This window comes from Typopeltis vanoorti, chromosome 14, assembly GCF_054136105.1.
Source record: "Typopeltis vanoorti isolate ZY-2024b chromosome 14, IOZ_Tvanoo_1.0, whole genome shotgun sequence".
Taxonomy (NCBI): domain Eukaryota; kingdom Metazoa; phylum Arthropoda; class Arachnida; order Uropygi; family Thelyphonidae; genus Typopeltis; species Typopeltis vanoorti.
Genome location: NC_143562.1, coordinates 43,993,852 through 44,015,792, shown reverse-complemented (window position 1 = coordinate 44,015,792; position 21,941 = coordinate 43,993,852). Strand labels below are relative to the sequence as shown.

General features: G+C 35.1%; 2 protein-coding genes across 3 annotated transcripts in view; one reads left to right on the top strand and one right to left on the bottom strand.

The window, feature by feature from the left end:
- LOC150099412 (arginine/serine-rich protein PNISR) overlaps positions 1 to 21,941 on the bottom strand; it is a 313,080-nt gene that overhangs the window by 264,531 nt on the left and 26,608 nt on the right. For both annotated transcript variants that reach the window (XM_090404218.1, XM_090404217.1), the window contains exon 2: positions 10,072 to 10,168. In XM_090404218.1, coding sequence (XP_090260344.1) covers positions 10,072 to 10,144 — 73 coding nt within the window. In that variant the 5' untranslated portion in view covers positions 10,145 to 10,168. The remainder of the gene's footprint in view (positions 1 to 10,071; positions 10,169 to 21,941) is intronic.
- Positions 20,532 to 21,317, top strand: LOC150099413 (uncharacterized). The gene has a single exon (XM_090404342.1). It carries the CDS (start codon positions 20,532 to 20,534, stop codon positions 21,315 to 21,317), a length of 786 nt encoding a protein of 261 aa, XP_090260468.1.

The window sequence follows — 21,941 nt, the reverse complement described above, 5'->3', positions numbered from 1 at the left end:
CTTACTCTAGAGACCAGACATAGACCTTTTTCAAGCCACTTCAGGCCTCGTGGGGCAATGGTTTCACACCAGACAATGAAATTCATCTCCTACCAAAAGACAATCACAAACATCTATGCCCAGAGTGGGATTTGAACCTGCAGCCTGTTGGTTAGAGAGTTAACCACTTGGACAACCAGGAAGGCATCCAAATTCCTCCAATTGTCCAGGAGATCTATGCTCCAGAGTTGACTTCTGTTCCTTGTTGCCTTTTCATGCACTCTTATTCCACTAGTATCTATCCCACTGCCTGTAAATTAGTATGCTCAACCCAACTAATTAACAATCATCAGTATGGATTCTGCCACTGTTAACCGAATCTGCTTACATATGGTACTCATTTATCGAACATGTGCCATGGAATATGCAACTAATGCTGAGGGTCCATTAGATTCTGTTCTCTCATCTCATCCTTCCATATATCCACATAACCTACTACAATTAAAGAGATGGCGTATTGAATTGAAGCACATAACCTACTACAGTTGACCTTCAATTCAATACACCATCTCTCATGACAATACACTCTAATCCTTCTCCTCACTTGACAAACCTTGCACTACACAAACTAACACAACTTACAGACCATTAACCTCAATTCTGATCTGCAAACCATTCTTCAATGAGGTTCAGACAACCTTGTAAATTTTAATGCTAAAAAAACAGTTCTGCCTTGTTGCCACACACAAAAAAAAAAAAAACATTTTCTTCATGCATATTCTTTGACAATACTCAAATCTCTACAAAAAACAAGGATTTCTCTTTCTGAAATTACCTAAAATCAAAGCATCTCTTGGAATAAAAATATTCCAAGACTTTTCCTAGAATCTGTCTCAATCTTAAGAAACTAACCAAATTCAAACAAATTTGGTTGTATAAAACTATCTGAAATCCAAGAAGCACATATTGTTAGAACTTCAGCCCAATGGAAAGAACACCCATCCCAGCCCTCTAGGTAGGCATGATTTAGACTTGCCTTTGTTGTTCTGCTTCAGTCATACTTACCATATATAGTTGCCTAAGTGCAGGTATCAATCTGTTCATTATTCCCAGATGATGGCAATTTGACTTTGCTGAAATACTATAAATATTAAGTTATTCTAATTAATATATAATGTAACCTAGATGTCTGGAATAATTATTTTGAAAGACTTAACAAACACTGACAGAACAGCAGAAGAAAATTTTTAAAAGAAATGCAAACAGAAAGAGGGTTGGTGAGAGGACAGAACCTTGTGGAACCCTGGCATTAGCTGAATGGTGAGAGGATAAGGAACCATCCACCATCACACTTAATGTGTGTCCAGACTGAAAGCTGGCAATCCAACTACAGAAGTCCTGAGACACCAAATGATGGTAGTTTACTTAGTAAGCCTTTGGATGAGTAAATACATACCATATTTACTTGAATGTAACTTGTACTCTTTTTCTCCAAAATTAAAGTTAAAAAAACGTGGTGCGAGATATGTGTGGGGATTTTTGGAAACTAAGTTTTTCAGGGAAAAAAACTAAATTGATGTTTATAATTCAATCCTCAGTATTCATTATAATTTATAAATGCTCACATTGTTTATGAAATGAATGCATTTGAATGTTAATTATCAACGTTATTTACATGATCGGCCGCTCACCTTCATCACACAATATATTTGAATCTTGACCACAGTTATGAGGGTTCTAAGAAAAAAATTTACAGTGAACCAATGGCATCAATGACAGATTCATATTAAAAATGCAGACATTAGGAAGGAACTTGATAGTATTAGCATTCGAGAATGTGCGAGCATGACTGATCTGAGATGATCATTTGTTCATCTCAGATCAGATCAGTCATCTGTTCTATTTAAATGATCATTTAAATAGAACAGAAGAAACCAAATAAGAAACTCAAAGATCAGAATCAAAGAGTTTCATGCCGAATATAGTAAACCATAAAAGTATCAGCGGATACTAGCGTAAGCTAAAGCACGTAGTACAAACTAGGGCAACTCGTAGCAAAGATGGGTAAAGCTCTAATCATTATTCTTAGTATTTCCCATAATATAAAAACACATCTCCTAGGAGATGTATGATGTTATACATTATGGTGGAAGATCACTACCCAGACCGGTTTCGACCTTTATTGAGGTCTCATCAGTGAGTAGGTAGACCAAATTAATACTGAGGGTATAGTGAAAAGAACTTATATACTCTGCGATACAAGTTGTCAAACAGGTGCATGTGGGATTTAATATCCCCTTAATTTAAATAATGTTACAACGCCGAAATGAAGCCTATTGGCTCTTTATTTAAGCAAAGAATAAAAAAATTTAAATAGACTGTAAAAGTTAGCAAAACAGGTGTTCAATGCCAAGATGACAGGAAAAAATCCAGAGCAAGACCTAGGTCTGGGTAGATTGATTCAATCAGAAGTACCTCAGAGGAACAAAATGTTAGATACAATAATAGTGGAGTGCTGACAAGTAATAGACTAATTTGGAGGAAATTGCTGACAGGAGATTATTAATATAGTAAAACCTCGACATAATGGACTAATTGGGTGAGGGGGTGTCCATTAAATCCAAAAGTCCATTATATAATAAAATAGATTTTCCGACTGCATATGTTAAAAAATCGACAAATTAGCTAACTTACATGTTTTTACTTATGTAGAAACTTTTGTATGACGTCTCATTTTTGATTTAATGTTAAATTTCCTTTTCCGTTTGTCCATATTTTAAGGTTAGGGTCACAAAGATGTGTTTTACCATTCATACATATCTAATTTTAAATTTATATTGAATAGGTCTATAAAATGAGTATATACATATACCATTCACCACGAGTAAACAAATGCACACTACTGGACGTGGCTTAGCGCACGTATGAACATCAGCCGGCACACGTTAAAACTGCCGCAGAAAGAACCAGTTATAGTGTTGTAACTTCCTTAAGTAATATAGAATGTCACTAACCATTTCAAACTTTCTGATTTCCTTTCTTTAAATGTTAATTTTCTTTAGGCTAGCTTTCCTATCATTGAGGTCATCTTCCTTGATGATTTTAATGCCCACAACACCAAATGCTTCCCTTTTCCAACTGCACAGATCAGGAAAGCAGAGATGCCGAAACATCTGCTATCATGAATGACTTTACACAAACTGTTCACATGCTTACTCAGATAACCACAATCACTCTCCAAACACTCTGAGCTTCTGCTTGACTAGTGCCCATTTGTATCTGTCCAACATTCACAGGTACAAACATGAATGCTGTTTGTACTTTAGGTAATTCAGACCACAAACTATTGCTAATCTCTTCTCCCACAGAGCAACATGTATACACCCACATGTTGTATGGCACTATAATAATGCTAAGTGGGATGATCTTTGCAACTTCTATGCTTCATTCCCTTGATTGGAATACTATTTCCAGCATTCCGATCCAAACATACTGAATGCACACTGAAATAATCCTCAACAGTATGGAAACATTTATTCCCCATTCAACATTTCCAGCTGCTAATCAAGCCCTAGTTCTCCAAAAGGTGCATCAAGGCCATGCAAGTGAAGAAGTTAAGAATAGCCATAATTGGATCTCATCCAAACTCAATTCTCCTTTACTTCTTATACCAAATCATGGAATCTACAAAAAAACTATGATCCAAAAGGAATTTTGAAAGAGATGACAGCAGGAAACTTTCATCCTTTAGATCAGGGGTCTCCAAACTATGGCCCGTGGATCAGATGCGGTCTGCGATATGATTTTATCCGGCCTGCCAATTGGACTAATTTTTCAATAAGAATTCACAATAAACACACAGGGTGTTGATAGATTTCAAATGCATTAATTAAAATTGTGTTCAAAATATATTCCCGAATAGCAAAAAGTAACCGTAATCTAAGTTATGGTCTTTCTAACTGTAAAGGGTCGGTTAAAATGGACTAACGAAGAAAAAAATGTAAAAGAATTCAAAACGAAATAAAAAGTTACATCCGAATAAACCTTTTTTTTATCAGCAAAAAAAATGTCGCACAAAATAAGAACACTTAAAAAAGTCGGTAAAAACATGGCTAAAATTAACTAATGAGCAAAAAACGAAATAAAAACAAAATTATCCAATTTGTATTCACTGACAAAAAATTCAAAGTTATACGAAATTAAAAAAAAAAGTTACATGTAAATTGTCGGTGTATATTAGGTTGAAAAACTAACAACTAGCAAAAATGTAAACAAATTGTTTCCCGAACAGAAAAAAATGAATTCGGCTATTTCAAAAAAAAAAAAAAAAGTATCAATTCACACGTAGAAATTGTCGTGATAAGATTTTTTTTTGGTAATTTTTACAAATTTTTTTTTGAAATAAATAAAAAAAAATTTATAATTATTTATAAATTTATTCTCTTTTATAGGGTTAACATGGATGGAAAAAAGAAAAGAAAAGTTGATCATGAATGTCGGGTGTTTAATGAAGAATGGGGCATAAAATACTTCTTCATACAATCGAACTCAAAGGATAAAGCTGTATGAAAATAATAAAATTAGTTTAATCCCCTTTATCCAAGTGTGAGCAAACAAAGTTTGCACCTGAAAGTATCTTCAGGACTGGGGTAAGGTGGTACAACACCAGGGCAACTCGTTGCAAAGGTGGAGAGAGCTACCAACACTCCTATCTCAGTATCTCCTATAATGCAAAACACATCTCCTTGCGGATATGTCTAATGTTTATGATAAAGCTGTATGCCTCATTTGTAAAGACACTGTTGCTGTGTTGAAAGAATACAATATATGCCACCACTATGAAACAAAACACGTTTCAGCTTTTTCACAATTTAGAGAAAAGGAGCGTTCAGATAAATTTGAATCATCATGTTGTTGTTTGCGTTCTCAGCAAGGCTTATTTACGAAAGAAAACTCAGAAAATGAAGCCTTAACCTTGGTAAGCTACAAGGTTGCTTATGTGTTGGCTAAAAAAGGAAAACCATTCATCGATGGCAATATCATCAAAGAATATATAATGGAAGCAGTGGCCAAGTTATGTCCAGAAAAACTTAATATTTTTAAAATAATAAATCTTTCGCCAAATACTATTGCTTGTCAGGTCAAAAATATGGGAAATAATATTATCCAGCAAGTTGTAGGCAAAGCACAATGTTTTAGTTGGTATTCTCTTGTACTGGATGAATCAACTGATGTTTGTAATACCTCGCGACTCGTAGTATTTTTACGTGGCATTGACAATGAACTTAATGTCACACAGGAATTAGCGTCACTTCGCAGCATGCATGGTACTACAACAGGAGACGATATCTTCAAAGAAATTCAGAAATCACTAACAGAATATAATTAGGACTGGAATCGTCTGCAGTGCATGACAGTTGATGGAGGAAAAAACGTCTGGTATAAAAATTGGGTTCGTTGGGCAAATCACAAAAGCTTGTGAGGATGCAGAAATATCAAAACCAATGTTTCTTCACTGTGTTATCCATCAACAATAACTTTGTGGAAAATACGTTGATATGAGCTATGTCTTAAAACCTGTTATTTCTATGGTAAATTTCATTCGCTCTCATGCACTTAATCATCGCCAGTTTAGGTCTTTTCTCGAGGAATGTGAGTCTGAGTATGTTGACTTGACATATCATACTGCAGTTCGCTGGCTTAGCTGTGGAAAGGTTCTTTCATGCTTCTTTCATCTCAGGAATGAAACTGATATATTTCTTACTGAGAAAAACCTTTACGAATCACTTTTATCAGATACCGAGTGGGTTTGGAAATTGGCATTTTATGCAGATCTGGTGAATCACATGAACAATTTGAATTTAAAGTTGCAGAGAGAAAATAACTTAGTTTGTGATTTATTATCTCATATCAAGGCATTCAGAGCAAAGTTGATACTTCTGGAAGGCCGGGTGAAAAATTATAACTTTGCTCATATGCGCCATACTGTGCAGAATTGCATAAAAAGGGTGAAGCCAAATTTCTTTTCTCGTTTGGAAATTTAGTTATTTCAGATCGTCAGCAACAATTTCAAAAGCGATTTGCTGATTTGGACGCCAATGCTAGGGAAATAAGATTGTTTCAAAATCCGTTTGACTGTGTTGTTACTGATGCCCCAAGTCAACTTCAAATTTATCTCAGGTGGTTGATCTTGATATCTCCAAAGCTTTCAACAAGGATCAACATCAAGATCAATTTAATAAACTCCCATCATTTGGTCTTCTGAAACCGGACTGGCAGCTTTCTGACTGGAAGTATGCCAGGTGTGATGGATAAGAATTCCCTATCTATCTTCTAACTATGCAACTAATGCTGGGGTTCTACAGGGCTCCATTCTCTAGTTCAGTGGTCTCCAAACTTTTTTGATCGCGTACCCCCAAGACAGAAAAAATATATAGCGCGTACCCCCAATTGATTGAGCAAAAATCTATTGTAATAAGTATTATAAATATGATGATACAATATGCCTTGTATCATCATATAATTATTAAAAAAGCTAGATATTTTTACACATTATTTTTATTATTAACAGCTTACAAACATATTTATTACAATATTTAATGTGAACAATGGCCTTGCATTTCTTTCATAATTTCTTGAAATTCTAGTTTGATGGCTTCTGATACTACGATACGAGGGTCTGGTTCCAAGTTTAATTTATTTCGATATTTGGTTTTAATACCTATCATTGCAGAAAATGATACTTCACATAAATAAGTAGAACCAAATGGTAGGAGTGCATCATTTGCTGTGTTTATTAAATTGCTATACTCGGACTTCAGTCCCATCCACCAATTGTGAAGAGATTTCTGTTGAAATTCGTTTTTCAAAGTTGTGTTGTATCTAATGTCAATTAATTGCTCTTGAAAAATAATCGGAAGGTGGTCAATTTTTACATTTTCTGCAAATGGGTATAAAATCCATTGAAATTCTTCGCCAGGAAGAGCTGTGAATAAGTTACAAAAATATGTCTCTAAACTTTTTAAATGTGCAGATATTAGACTTTTTGTTTGTTTTATATTATTTTCTGTAGCGAAATCAGATAAAGATGGAAACATTTCTAACATCCCTTTTCAAATTTCTCTCTCCACAGCACCATTTTCTTTTGTAATGCAGTTATTTTTTCATTCATTGTTAAAATGTTACCTTTTTCCTTGAAGAGACAAATTAAGCATGTTTACTTTTTCAAAAATATCAGCTAGGTAGCATAGTATTAATAACCACTTATCGTCATTGTTGGGTTTGATAACACTAGGATGCTCTACAATGGCAATGATAAGAAGTAAGAGATTTACTCCCTAGTTTTAAAAAACACGACAGCTTTGCCACGGACAATTATGTGTGCAAAGTCCCCCAATGTGCGCTACTCGCAAATTTAAGTTTACAGGATCTTTATAACGTCTTTGTCTATATTAGATATATGTTTAATTGATGAAAGAAAGTAATATTCTTTATCTTTAAATTAATTTTTTCCCTATCAATATAAAACTTTTTTTTGATGTACTCCCACGTATCGACTCGTGTACCCCTGGGGTATGCATCCCACACTTTGGAGACCACTACTCTAGTTGACAACAGGTTTGCTAATGACTGCACTCATTCTTTTCATTCAACAAACCATATCCTATACAAATCACCACAACCTCCAAATCAACTATCACTATTATCCTTAATTCTGATTCTCTAAACCATAACAAATCCCTAGACAAGGTAAGATCTCTCTCCTTGGGATTATTCTATTTATCAACCTTCTCTTGGCCTAGGTACATTATAATTATTACTTCCTGAGCATCCAAAAAATTAGGATTTATCTTTCACTCAACATGGTACTTGTACCTCTGAACAGATAGCTATTAATTCTATACAAATAACAAATGTGCTCAACTACTGAATACTGTTTGCACATCTGGGCGGTGCTCTAAGAGATCCCTAAAAATATTTGACACAATATAGGAGAGCTCAGTTAGGATGATTAATGACCCATATCACTAACAAATTCACTCTGCCTGCTCTCACTCAGATACATGGTTTCTGCCACTTGCATCTTCAACAAATACTTCTATAGTCAGTGTTCATTTGAAATGACATCGATAATTCTTCCAACCTCTGTTAGATCCATTGAAACATATGCAGTAAACTACTCAACACTTCTTCACAATCCACCTCCAAACCAACACAACAAATTCCTCTTCCTCCTCATTTAACCTTTCTACTACTCTCTCTCTACTGCCTCACTCAAAATACCTTGGGGTGAGCCTGGACAGAAGCCTAACCTATAAAAGGCACATCATCAACATCTCCAATAAAATTAAAACCAGAAATAATATCATTTCAAGGCTTGCTGGAACAAGCTGGGGTTGTGGTGCAGAAGTCCTAAGGTCGTCTGCACTAGCCCTCGCATTCTCTGCAGAAGAATATTGTGCCCCTGTCTGGGAAAGAAGTACACACACACTAACATTATAGGCACCCAACTAAACTCTACCCCTCTCTCCTGGCTATCTGTTCTATCTAACATTGCTCCACCATACATACGGAGAAGACAAGCCTCGATTTAAGGAATTTAATAAAGCAGTGAGCAACCCACTCCTGCCCCTACAGCAGACATAAACCCACCAAATCTATGCCTCAAATCTAGAAAGCCTCTCTGGTCCATGGACAAACTCTCTTCAGCTCCACTGCCATCAATATCTGACATATGGAGAGAATACTGGTCCAACAATCTACCAACAAACGGCTTCTGGTAGAAGATCCCTGTGCTCCACAGCCTGGTTCTGATCTTCCTAGGAAGATTTGGTCATCAATAAACAGGATCAGAACTAGTCAGGGCAGATGTGGCTACCTTCTACATAAATGGGGGCTGTCAGATCATCCTTATTGTGATTGTTCTTCCGTGGCTCAGACGATTACTCATATTGTGTATGACTGCCCAAGGCACCAATTTCACGGTAGTGGCCTACAGGACATTCACAAAGTGATGGATGAGGCCTTGAATTGGCTTTCCAGCCTGGACCTTGATCTGTTGGTGTAGCGGTGGTTATGGAGGAAACAGAAGATCACGGTCCCGTCTCACCACGAAGACGTTATTCTCGTAGTCACTCTCATAGCCCTCGTCATGGTATCAGCCGAACTCCTCCTCATGTTAGAAGATGATGTAATGTGAAATGCCAGCCCCCTCTCTAACGGATCAAGTTTTCTCACACAAGACACAACTGCTCTCTAATTAAACCTAGGATACAGCTACATTTATGCTGTGAAGTGTTGTGAGAACATGCAGCCTTGTCATACTTGTTACAGTAGGACGATAATTACCCCTGGCTTGATTATGACAAGTTACTTTTGCTTTATTTAAAAAAAAAAAGGAAAGACTTAAAAAACTGATTGTGCCTTTTATGTAATGAACTTTTATATGTTAAGATTTTCATTATTTTGCTGGAAATTGTAATTGTACTCTTCACTTACCAGTTTCATGTAGCCATAAGCATAAATAAATAAATACTGCTCTCTCTGGAACAGTCTTGTACTTTATGAGTTTCCTAAGCAATACAATCTGCAACTCTTCCAACTAAATGTGAACAAATTCCTTCTTGGCCGTCCAAGGTACTAAATGTTGCTGAACCTACATTACATGTACTAGATCATATAAAATCTCTCACACAATATTAGACGCCCCATTATTACTGCAATCTGCTATAATGGGTACATAACTAAACTACTGAAAAAGTCCTTTCTGCCAGTTACCATGTTAGGTGCATTCCAAATCAGCTTAGCTAGTAATCAACATACTATTCATTACCAACTAATTAACATTCTGTAGCAGCTGATCACAGAGAAATAAACATGATGATAACAGAAAAGAACTTGACATTATTTGCAATCCAGTATATATGATTAGAGCTATTATAAGATGGTATTATCACTTAAATAACTGAAAATGAAAGAAAATAGCATGAATGGCAGACAATCCAGACAAACTAAAGAATAATGGATTACTACTAATAAAATTATATTCTCAAGAAAGAAAGACAAGTCAAATCATTTTTATTCAGTACTTACTTTCTTCATGAGGTACATTTCTGTACATAGATTGTTGCAGTGGCCACTGATGCCAAGTTGTTCCTGACCACATTGTTGACTTCGAAGATGAAACACACTAGCAAACAATATATATAACAAAATATACACAAATTCTATTATGTGATTTATATAAGTTTATATAATCTGAAGATCTGTTATATATATAACAAAATATACACAAATTCTATTATGAGATTTATATAAGTTTATATAATTTGAAGATCTCTTATATATATATACACATGGGTGGTCTGAAAAGTTCTCTGCCTAACAATGAAAAAATGAATTTATAATTTCAAAATTATTTTTTAGTTTTCAACATAATCTCCCTCAAGACTAATACATTTATTCCAGTGATGCTCCAGCGCCATTATTCTGTCTCTGTAGTGGTTCTCAGTAAGATCTCCAAAATACCCCTCTACAGCTTCAATCGTTGATTTGAAGAAAAACACTACCAGCCAGGAAGAGTTTTAGTTTTGGTAAGAGATAGAAGTCAGAGGGGAACCAAATCTGGGGAATAGGGTGGATGTTCCAACAATTCATAGTGCAGATCCCTTAATTTTCCAACTGCCAAAACACCTTTGTGGGCAGGTGCATTGTCCTGATGAAAGATGATTTTTTTCTTCTGCAAACCGGGTCTTTTCTCGCAAATTTTTTCTTCTAGTCTGGTTAAAAGATCGGAATAATATTCCCTGTTTATTGTTTTACCCTTTTCAAGATAATTAATAAACAAAATGCCTTTAGCATCCCAAAACACCGATGCCATGACCTTGTCTTCTTTGGTGCTGAACAATGGGTTTCTGTCCACTGTTTTGACTGCTGTTTGGATTCTGGTATGTACTGGTGAATCCAAGTCTCATCCATAGTAATAAATTGACACACAAAATCGGTTTTATTCTTGTTAAAATGCTTCAAGAAACTGTTCAGAGATTTTCATGCAAGTGTGTTTTTGATCTGCATGGCACCCATTTTGTATCCTAGACATTCTTTTGAAATGCCTATAATCTCGGCGATTTCATGCACTTTCACTCGCTGGTCATCCAATATCATCTCATGCATGATTAATGATTTCTGGTGTTGTTACTTTTTGGACGTCCTTCATGTGGATCATTTTCAAGGCTGGTACAGTCGCATTGAAACTCGGCAGCCCATTTCTTAATTGGTGAAAATGAAGGGGAAGAGTGCCAATAAACTTTTATGAACTTTGAATGAATTTCTTTTGGCATTAAACCTTCTTTTACAAAGAATTTTATAACTGCACAATACTCAATTTTATCCATTTCAAGGGATACAAACAACACTTTGGCTTCTGATAGCTGTAAAAAACAAACTACTTAATAGAATGACTTGCAATTTCACAGTGAAGCTTATGACAGATGTACCAACTTAGAAAAAAAAAATCTTGCCGATAGTTTTGCCATTTATGGTTGAAGCCTAGAACTTTTCAGACCACCCACATGTAAGTGTGTGTGTACACACACATTATCTTTACTACTTCATAATTATCTTTCACAATTTTTTTTCTTCATTTAAACTACTCAAAAGTAGATGAGTACAAAGGATTTCACTAGTGTGAATATGCTTCTATGACAATTTTGAACAATGATAATTTTTATAGAATTTTTGAAAACTGCAATGAATTTCACTGAACAGCAAGAAGAAATATTAATTTTTATTTTTTGATAGTGATATTAATTTAACATGCTAACATCACGATATATATATATATAATCATAATAATTAGCTACCGGCTTTTATTCCCTTATAGAGAGTAGGCGAGGCCTTTTAACCCTATCAAGCTTTTGGAGACTTAGTGGACAGTTCAATCTCCACCGGTAGCCAATCAGAGATAGCTTGCCCATGTCTATCACTAATTAAAGCAGCCACTGATGAAGAGGCTGGCAAACAAGTGCTGCCATCTCTTGGTACCTAACCCTAACACTCGTATTTAATGTCTGAAATGTGGGTACTACGGTTGATTTTCTTGAGTTTACAGGATGAAAAACCCGCTTGCCCGTGCCAGAGATCAATAAACTCAGGAACTGGTCGAAGAAAGGTTTAGAAACAGTTCCTCCAGTCGGTGACTAGACTTGAACTTAAGTCTAACTTTGAGCGACCAAACACAGAGGATGAAAGTGCCACTTCCACTGAGCTACTCAGGCCTAGGCAGAGTACATAACAGTGTATACATATATATATACTGTGTGTGTATGTATATATACATATATATATACTGTGTGTGTATGTATATATATATATATATACTGTTATGTACTCTGCCTTTGAGTATAACATTTTTTTTTTCAGTCACATTCTGTTAAAAATAAAATAAAAAGCATTTCATTAACTAAGATGAGGTCCAGGGTTTATGATTACATTAATTAACAGCACGTCATCATTCAACATATGCAATAAGTCTAAAAACATCTGCCAGATTTTTTTTGACATCTTTATGTTGGAAGTTTATTTTGCACTTGGTTAGACTATAATATAATAAATTTAGTTTAATCTCTTATCCAAGTGTGAGCAAACAAAGTTTGCACCTGAAAATATCTTCAGGACTAGTAAAGTGGTGCAACTGTTGGCAACTCGGAGCAAAGGTGGACCAAGCTCCCATCACTGCTTGTCTCAGTATCTCCCACCATGCAAAGCACATGTCCTTGCGGCCATGTATAATGTTATGCATTGAGGGAATGGGCCACTACCAGACCAGTTTCGACCTTTATTGAGATCTTGTCAGTGGGAGGCAGACCCAGAGGTGGTGACACTAAGGCAGAAGCAATAGAGAGGTCATATTTACCTATATGAGTTGCCAACAGGTGTACCACCTTATTATTAAATTACTCTGGATTTAGAGAAAGATGTTGGAAGTTTATTTTTCACTTGTTAAAGATACCAAGCAATTTTAAACCTGGTTTTACTCCATTTCCCAAGTAAGCAAACAGACAAACAAGTCAAGTTTGCGCCTGCAAGTGATGCAAGTCTGGCTGATCCTACAGGTAGTGCAAGACCAAGGCAACTCTTGGTAAAGGTGACATGCACTACCTGTAGGATCAGCCAGACTTGCATCACTTGCAGGAGCAAACTTGACTTGTTTGTCTGTTTGCTTACTTGGGAAATGGAGTAAAACCAGGTTTAAAATTGCTTGGTATCTTTAAGATTTATTATACCCAAGGTAAAATACTTTCTATATTTTTCACTTGGTTAGACTATAATAAATTTAGTTTAATCCTTTATCCAAGTGTATGCAAACAAAGTTTGCACCTGAAAATATCTTCAGGACTGTAGCAAGGTAGTGAAACTGTTGGCAACTCGGAGCAAAGGTGGACCAAGCTCTCTTCACTGCTTGTCTCAGTATCTCCCAGCATGCAAAGCACATGTCCTTGCAGACATGTATAATGCTATGCATTGAGGGAAGGGCCACTACCCAGTTCTAGAGATTCAAGATTTAGAGAAAATCTTTCTCTAAATCCAGAGTAATTTAATAATAACGTGGTACACCAGTTGGCAACTCATATAGGTAAATATGACCTCTCTATTGCTTCTGCCTTAGTGTCACCACCTCTGGGTCTGCCTCCCACTGACGAGACATCAATAAAGGTCGAAACCGGTCTGGGTAGTGGCCCTTCCCTCAATGCACAGCATTATACATGTCTGCAAGGACATGTGCTTTGCATGATGGAAGATACTGAGACAAGCAGTGATGAGAGCTTGGTCCACCTTTGCTTCGAGTTGCCAACAGTTGCACCACCTTGCTACAGTCCTGAAGATATTTTGAGGAGCAAACTTTGTTTGCTCACACTTGGATAAAGGATTAAACTAAATTTATTATGACATCTTTATGCAGAAAGTAATGAAAATTTATAAGTAAAACTGAAATAAGTTATAAATTATGAATAAAAGAAATTAAAATATTAAGTATACATATTATTATTATATAGGCATCTCCATGGAGTTTGAAGACTCATCACAGGAGACCCAATCTATCCACACAATCTATCGTACCTCTCCTTGAAAACCCATTAATGAAAAAGTTCTCACAACTGAATCTGGCAAACGATTCCACTCATTCACCATTCTCCAAGCAAAATATCAAGTCCTCACACCCTTACTGACCACAACTTTATTCAACTTCCAGGGATGACCCCCTTGTTCTGGTCCCTCTAGCCAAATGCTGAAACATTTCCCCTACATCTATCCTATAAAATCCTTTAAGCAACTTAAACGTTTCTATCACATCCCCTCTTTTTTTCTTATCAACCAACTTCTGCAGTCCACACACACCTTCAATCTATCCTCTCATAGGGAACATTCTACAGGCCACTCACGATCTTGGTCACCTGCCTGAATCCTCTCCACTGCTTCCTTATTCCCAAGAAACCCACAGCTTGTAATCTATTTATCCCAAAATGCATAACTTTACATTTCTCCACATTAAACTGACATCCATTAACTTCTGCCCATACTGACAGCCTATTTAAATCTTCCTGCAAGCTCTCCACATTGCTTTGATTAACTGTTACTCTACCTAATTTCACATCATCGGCAAACAACTGAATATTTCTTTTCAGGTTATTTCCTATATCATTTATGTACAAATTAAATGGCAATGGTCCCAACTCTGAACCATGTGGCACACCACTAATCACCTGTTTTCACCTCAATTCTGCTCCTCCATATACCACTTTTTGATATCTGTCCAGCAGCCACCCTCTTATCCACATAACCAGTGTCATATCCATCCCCGTTTGTTCTAATGTGTGTAACAGTGTTCCATGTGGTATTCTATCAAAATGCCTTTACAAAAACATTTTAAAACCTGTTAATGTATGATTTTCTTATAGTGATCTCAAGAAAAATTACCGTTTTACATACTAATACTGTGAATGGATAAAAAAGCTGGAAAGATACTTAACAGTGACTACTATAAGTAAGCTATTTCAAAATAGCATAAAAATTATACATCATCAATAATAAGATTTATCATTTGGAGTGATTAAGGAACTACTTCTTCCTACTATGATGAATTTTAGGAGAAGTGGTCTCTTCTGGTTTCATGCCACTGCTATCTTTCAATTCTTCTTTTTCCATTTATTTTCTATTTATATAGCATTTTTGGCAGCCTGCTATTATCCATTCAATTTAGATGTCCTATCCATTTTTGTTTATATTTATTTATGTAATAGCTAGATGGTTTTATATTCAGATTGTAAAATTCCTTGATTTGTTTTATGGTTCCACTTGTTATACGTAGCTGTTTCTGAAAAATTTCATTTCTACTGTTTGAATTTGCTTTTCATCTCATCTTCCTTTTTCCCTCTTTTACCTTGCAGTGTTGAGGGTTTATTATTAATCATCAGACCTCAAACCATTCACAGGATAAGTGTATCCTATGTCCGTAGTGTTGAGTTCTCAAGGCCAGTTTGCCTGCTTTGCAGGATGAAAAACTCCAGGATAAACTGGGGGAAAAAACCCTACTGTCCTCGCCCAAGACTGGCTAACTTGGATATGGCTGAGGAATATCCTTCAGCTCCTCACGTCACCGACAGGAATCGAACCCAGGCCACTCCTTCCCCAGGCATATGGTTGCGAGGCGCACAGCCACTAGGTTAACCGCACAGACAATTTGCTTTTCATCTTTCTTTTTTTTATGGTATATATTTCACTTCCATATAATAAAGCTGGCTTAGACAGGCGATTGTATAGTCTGATTATGAAATTTTTGTACCAGAGATGACTTAAATATATTATTTATTATGCCATTTACTTTAACAAAATTTGATATTTTAATACATTCACACTAGCAGTGTTCGGTATGTGTTGCACTGACTGCCAAAACTTACTCTCTGTCATTTTCAAATATTATGTGGCATATTAGCTGCAACTTTTTCAGTAAAATTTTATTTGTAAAATTAACATTTGTGAACTGTCTTGATGATATCGAAAATCTCAAATGCAATTTGAACTGATTTCAAGTTTTATATGTATGGCAGGAAGTGAATTAGATTCGAGAGTATGGTTGACTAGTAGACTGAAGTTTGGAGGGCATATTGTGAGAATTGCAAAGACTGCACATCATAACATGTGTTCTAACATGTAGGGATAAGGAAGTGGTTGTGCCACTGTATAAAGCCCTGATCAAACCACATTTCGACTATTGTTCTCAGATTTAGTCACCTGGTTTTTCAATATGATGTGGAAACATTGGAGAGGGTTCAGAGATGAATGACTAAAACAATATCAGGACTCTGGAATGTTGGCTATGGGGAGAGGTTGAAGAAATGTGGATTGCAGAGTTTGATGGACAGAACAGGTGATATGATAAAAATGTTTAAGTTAGTGAGGCGATTTTATTGGATTAATCCAGAGAGGATGATAAAAAGAGTAGAAGGTGAGAAGGGAAGAACCTCTGGCACTGGTGTAGATGATGATGATAGTAGCAGTAGCAGTTGGTGTAGTTGGTGAATTAAGTGATGGATGGAGACTGAGATTTGTAGAGTAGGTGCCCTCCCTCGATGAGTCTTTTGACTCCTTGGAGATGTCAAGAAATAATAATAATAACTAGAGGCCATCCCTGGAAGTTACATAAGAGTGTGGTGAAGAGGGGGGGGGGGGGGATGATAAGTAGATTTTTTACACGGAGAACTGTAAGTGAATGGAATGCATTACCAGAATGTGTTGTTAATGCAGGGAGTGTTAAGGATTTCAAGACTCAGCATAATAAATATATTATTTGAATGAACCTCCCATGAAGTGTCTGCAGACTCCATGAAGGGTGTAATAATAATAATAATAGCAGCTTTAATTAATACTTCTGATATTTCAGCAACATTAAATTGCCATCATCAGGAATCATAGAACAATGATATGTGCACATAGGCACACTAACACTGGGTAAATGAAGCTGAAGAAAGTCTACCAAAGTTGGGCCTAGAGTCCTAAATGGATTCCTACTACAGGCTGAAGATATGACGATGAATGCTTCCCAAATTTGGAGCAATTTCATGCACCCAAATTTTTTGAGGTTTGGAAAGTATCTCAGGGATGAGACAGATTGCAGGAATAGCCTCTCATATTTGTATTTGCTACAGTGCAATAGAATGGCCTTCTTCCAGAATATCCTGTGGTGGGTGTCCAGAGCATGGTAAACACATTCAGAGTTGTATGTGATGGTCCATGTGTTCACTGGACGTAGTACATGTGTTCAGAAATTCTGATACTGGCTGATATGAGTCCTGCCTGTTTGGCTGTATTAGAACAGTTTGCAACTGCAAGGGACCTAGTAGACACCTGGTACATCTAAGGAATGTGGCTGGTCTTTGGTGGAGCAGATAAGGGGTGCTAATTTGTTATGTGGTCAGAAAGTGGTTGTAAGGTTGTTTTTCTTTAGAATTTTTGTCAATTTTTTGGATGTGTCCAGAATATATAGAATGGTGATAGATCTTGAGTAATCTCTGTTCTGAAATGGGGAAGGAGTCGTGGTTACAGGGTTTTAATATTTTTTTGATTTTTTCAGGATTGTAGCCATTGGCTAAGAAAGTGTTGAGAATGTGGTCAAGTTTTACCCTGTTATATAGGGTTTGTATAATCCCATATTGTTTGGACTGACGGGGGGGGGGGGGGGGGTCGACTCTTGGTGAATGCATTTACCAATATGTGGGTTTTCTGTACATGGAGAATGCCAGGGATCCATCATGCTGGCATGTAATCAGAGCGTCTAGGAAGAGAAGACTTGTTTTCCTTTTCTAAGATGAACTGGATCCTGGGATGTTGATTGTTAAGAATTTTCTAAGAGTATCTAGGCAGTGCCGGATTAAGGGGCGGGCTGAACGGGGCACCAAAACTACGGCCAGCAATAGAGCCTTATATATATGCAACTTTGAAAAGGCGAAGTAGGGTCTTATTTCTTATTAAAAGTCCATAGGGAGAGTGAAGAATGTATTGATAGCAACAATAAACGGTAACAGTAAAATAACTTCATCACTATTCATTATGCGTGATTTTTTTTTTTTAAATATTTAAGACAGGATGGATCGCAAAGAAATTAAATTAAAAATACCATATACTATAAAGTTGTTTTAATTGAAGCTCGATTTATAAAAGTTTAGTAAGCAAATCAAAATTGTACATAATATTCAGTAGGCGAGGTGGAAGCGTACGCAAAAGATTGAATATTGGTACGATGCGGCACATCGGCTAAACCAATTAACTAATTTCAAACTCAAGCGGAGCAATGACATTGGCTAAATCAATTAACTAATTTAAAACTCTCTCGGGAAAAGTTGTTTTTAGTTCATTAAATTAGAATTATACAAGTTCGTCTTTGTCCATTCTGTGTTTTTGTATGTGTTATGTGTTTTGAAATTATTAAGTATTTCTTTTTGTTTTATTTTGCCTGTCCTTGAAATTTATAATAATACTGGTGATTTAGTGGTAAGTTTTATATTTTATTATTTTTACTATTAAATCCCCTTTTATTGTTAATTCAATTTTTTTCTTTTTTAATCATAGAAATTTGGAATTTCTAACCCTTCAAAATGTCTTCTAAAAAATTATCTGGAGCAGAAAACTGTAAAAGAAAATTAGAAAAAGAAAGAAATATTTAACTAACTCACTAAAATCAACAAATTCGTCTTCACCTGACTCTACTTCTTTTAACATTTCAATAAAAGAAGATGCATCAAGTGATGAAAATTCTAGAGAATTAAACTCTGATGATATAAGTTTAAATGAAAAAAAATCAAAAAAAAATGAAAACAATGATTTGCAAATTTCAAATTCAAAAGTGACAAATTTCAAAGAAAACACATAGAACATTTCTGAAAATACTTTTCAGTATAACAATCCTGCTACATGGCCTTTCCCATTAAACTCTGCGGTTCGGGATTATATTTTATCTTCAGATTTATTAGAATGTACCATAGATAAAAGCACTGATTTTGTTTATCCCAGAGACACGATGTTTTTCAGCATCAATGTATTATAGAATAACTCCAAATGGTGAAAAATCTTCACAAAAATGGCTTATTTATTCAATGAGTACCAACAAAGTATTTTGTATTTGCTGCAAATTATTTTACTCTAATAAAGTAACTTCAGCCTTAGGATCAGTTGGTCATTGTAAGTGGAAACATATAAATGATTACTTAAAGAGTCATGAAAATTCACCAGAACATGTAAAAAGTTATTTCAAATGGGTTGAAACAAATACGAGATTTCAAAAAAGTAAAACAATAGATGAAGAAATGCAGTCAGTCATTATTTATATAAAGAGCCAATAGGCTTCACTTTGGCAATGTAACATTACTTAAATTAAACCTAGTGTTGAACTATGTGCTTTAGCTTATGCCAGAATCTGCCGAAACTTTTATAGTTACTATATTCGGCATGAAACTCTTTGATTCCGATCTTTGAGTTTCTTATTTGGCTTTGAAATAATGTGGGATTTAATATCCCCTTAATTTAAATAATGTTACATTACTGTGTAGTGATGTAACAAGTGAAGCCTATTGGCTCTTTATTTAAGTAATTTATGGGTACACCTTTTTGACAACTCGTATAGCAAAGTATATAAGTTCTTTTTGCTATAACTTCAGTATTACCTGGTCTACCTACTCACTGATGAGACCTCAATAAAGGTTGAAACTGGTCTGGGTAGTACCTTCCACTATAATGTATAACATCATACATCTCCTAGGAGTTGTGTTTTGCATTATGGGAAATACTAAGAATAGTGATCAGAACTTTACCCACCTTTGCTACGAGTTACCCTAATGTTGAACTATGTGCATTAGCTTACATTACAATCCGCCAAAATTTTTATAGTTACTATATTCAGCATGAAACTCTTTCATTCCGATCTTTGAGTTTCTTATTCGGCTTTGAAATAATGTGGGATTTAATATCCCCTTAATTTAAATAATGCAGTCAGTTATTGTTAAAGAACGAGAGCATTGGAAAAATGTATTGAAAAGGCTGTGTGATATTATATTATTTTTATAAACCCATAATTTGGCTTTCCAGGGTTCATTAGATCGGTTGTATACTCCAAATAATGGCAATTTTTTGGGTTTGATAGAATTATTGAGTAAACATGATGTCATTATGCACGAACATGCATCGCATTTTGAAAAATGTGATGCACATGTTTTGGCATCAGCTGTTTGCGATGATACTGTTAAGTGTGCAAAAGAAGCAAAATACTTTTCAATTATTTCAGATTGTACCCCAGATATTAGTCACAAAGAACAACTTTCTTTTACTTTACGATTCATAGATTTAACAGAGTCTATTTCAGTTATTCAAGAACATTTTGTTTCATTCTAAGAAATCAATGAATTACAGGAGAATCATTATATGATAAGATCATTAAGTTGCTTTTAGATTTAAAATTAAATATTAATGATATTAGAGGACAGGGCTATGACAATGGGTCCAATATGCGAGGGAAAAATAAAGGTGTTCAAGCTTGTTTACAGCAAGTAAATCCCCGAGCATTTTACATACCTTGTGGCTGCCATTCTTCAAATTTAGTTATAGAAGATGCAGCAATGTCTTGCCCACAATCTGTTTCATTTTTTGGTGTTATTCAATGGCTTTATACATTATTTTCAGCATCCGTTGCTAGATGGAAAATTATAGCTGATAACGTGCCAAATTTCACTGTTAAAACAGTATGTGAAACTCGTTGGGAGAGTTGTATTGAATGCATAAAATCAGTTAGGTATCAGATTGTCGAAATTCATGATGCACTGATAAATTCAACCAATGCAGCCACCAAATCTGAATCTTTAACACTAGCAGAAAAACTTGGCGATTATTCCTTTTTAGTTATGTTAGTGACGTGGTATGACATATTTCATCAAATTAACATAGTCAGCAAATCAATGCAAACAAAAAGTATGGATTTAAAAATGATTATAAATTTATTAAAATCATGTATGGAATTCATTAGACAACACCGTACACTAGAATTTGAAAACGCTTTGATTCAAGCTGAGGAATTAGCAAAGCTTTTAGGAACGGAGCCAATATTTACTGAAAAAAGAATAATTCATAGGAAGAAATTATTTAGTTATGAATCTGAAGACACTCTTGTTACTGTTGATGAGAGAACAAAGTTTAGAATAACAATATTCAACGTCATTTTGGACACGATATTAACATCTCTTGAAGAAAGATTTGAACAAAAAAAAGTACGAGCGAAATTGGGGTTTTCTTTTTAATATAACTAAAATAGGCGATTTAAATGAATTAAAAAAACAATGTATGGATTTGCATTCAATTCTTCATCATGAAAATACTAGTGACATTGATGGGAACGAGCTCTTTGAAGAAATTAAATCTCTAAACAGTTTACTTCCGGAAAACATCAATTCGCCATTGGAAACTTTATAATTTTTAAAAGCAAATAATTTGCAGAATATAATTCCAAATACGTGGGTTGCATTGAGAATTCTGTTGTCGATTTCTATTACAGTAGCAACAGCTGAGAGAAGTTTCAGCAAATTGAAACTTATCAAAACATATTTGCAATCAACAATGGGGAGTGTGAGATTAAATTCTTTAGCCTTACTATTTATTGAAAATGCAGGTGTTCAGAAAATAGACATTAGTGAAAGAATAAAAACTTTCGCAGATTTAAAATCAAGAAAAATATATATGTAAATTATAATTCATAAAATCAAAAGTGTAAAACCTATAATATTTTTAATAACCAATAATTTAGTATTTTTTTTGCATATACTATTTTATTTTTTTGCTAGTGAATAGAAATGATAAGTAGAAATCTTGAAGTTATGAAATTATTAATCATTTGAGAAAATCTATACCAAAATACAATCAGGAAA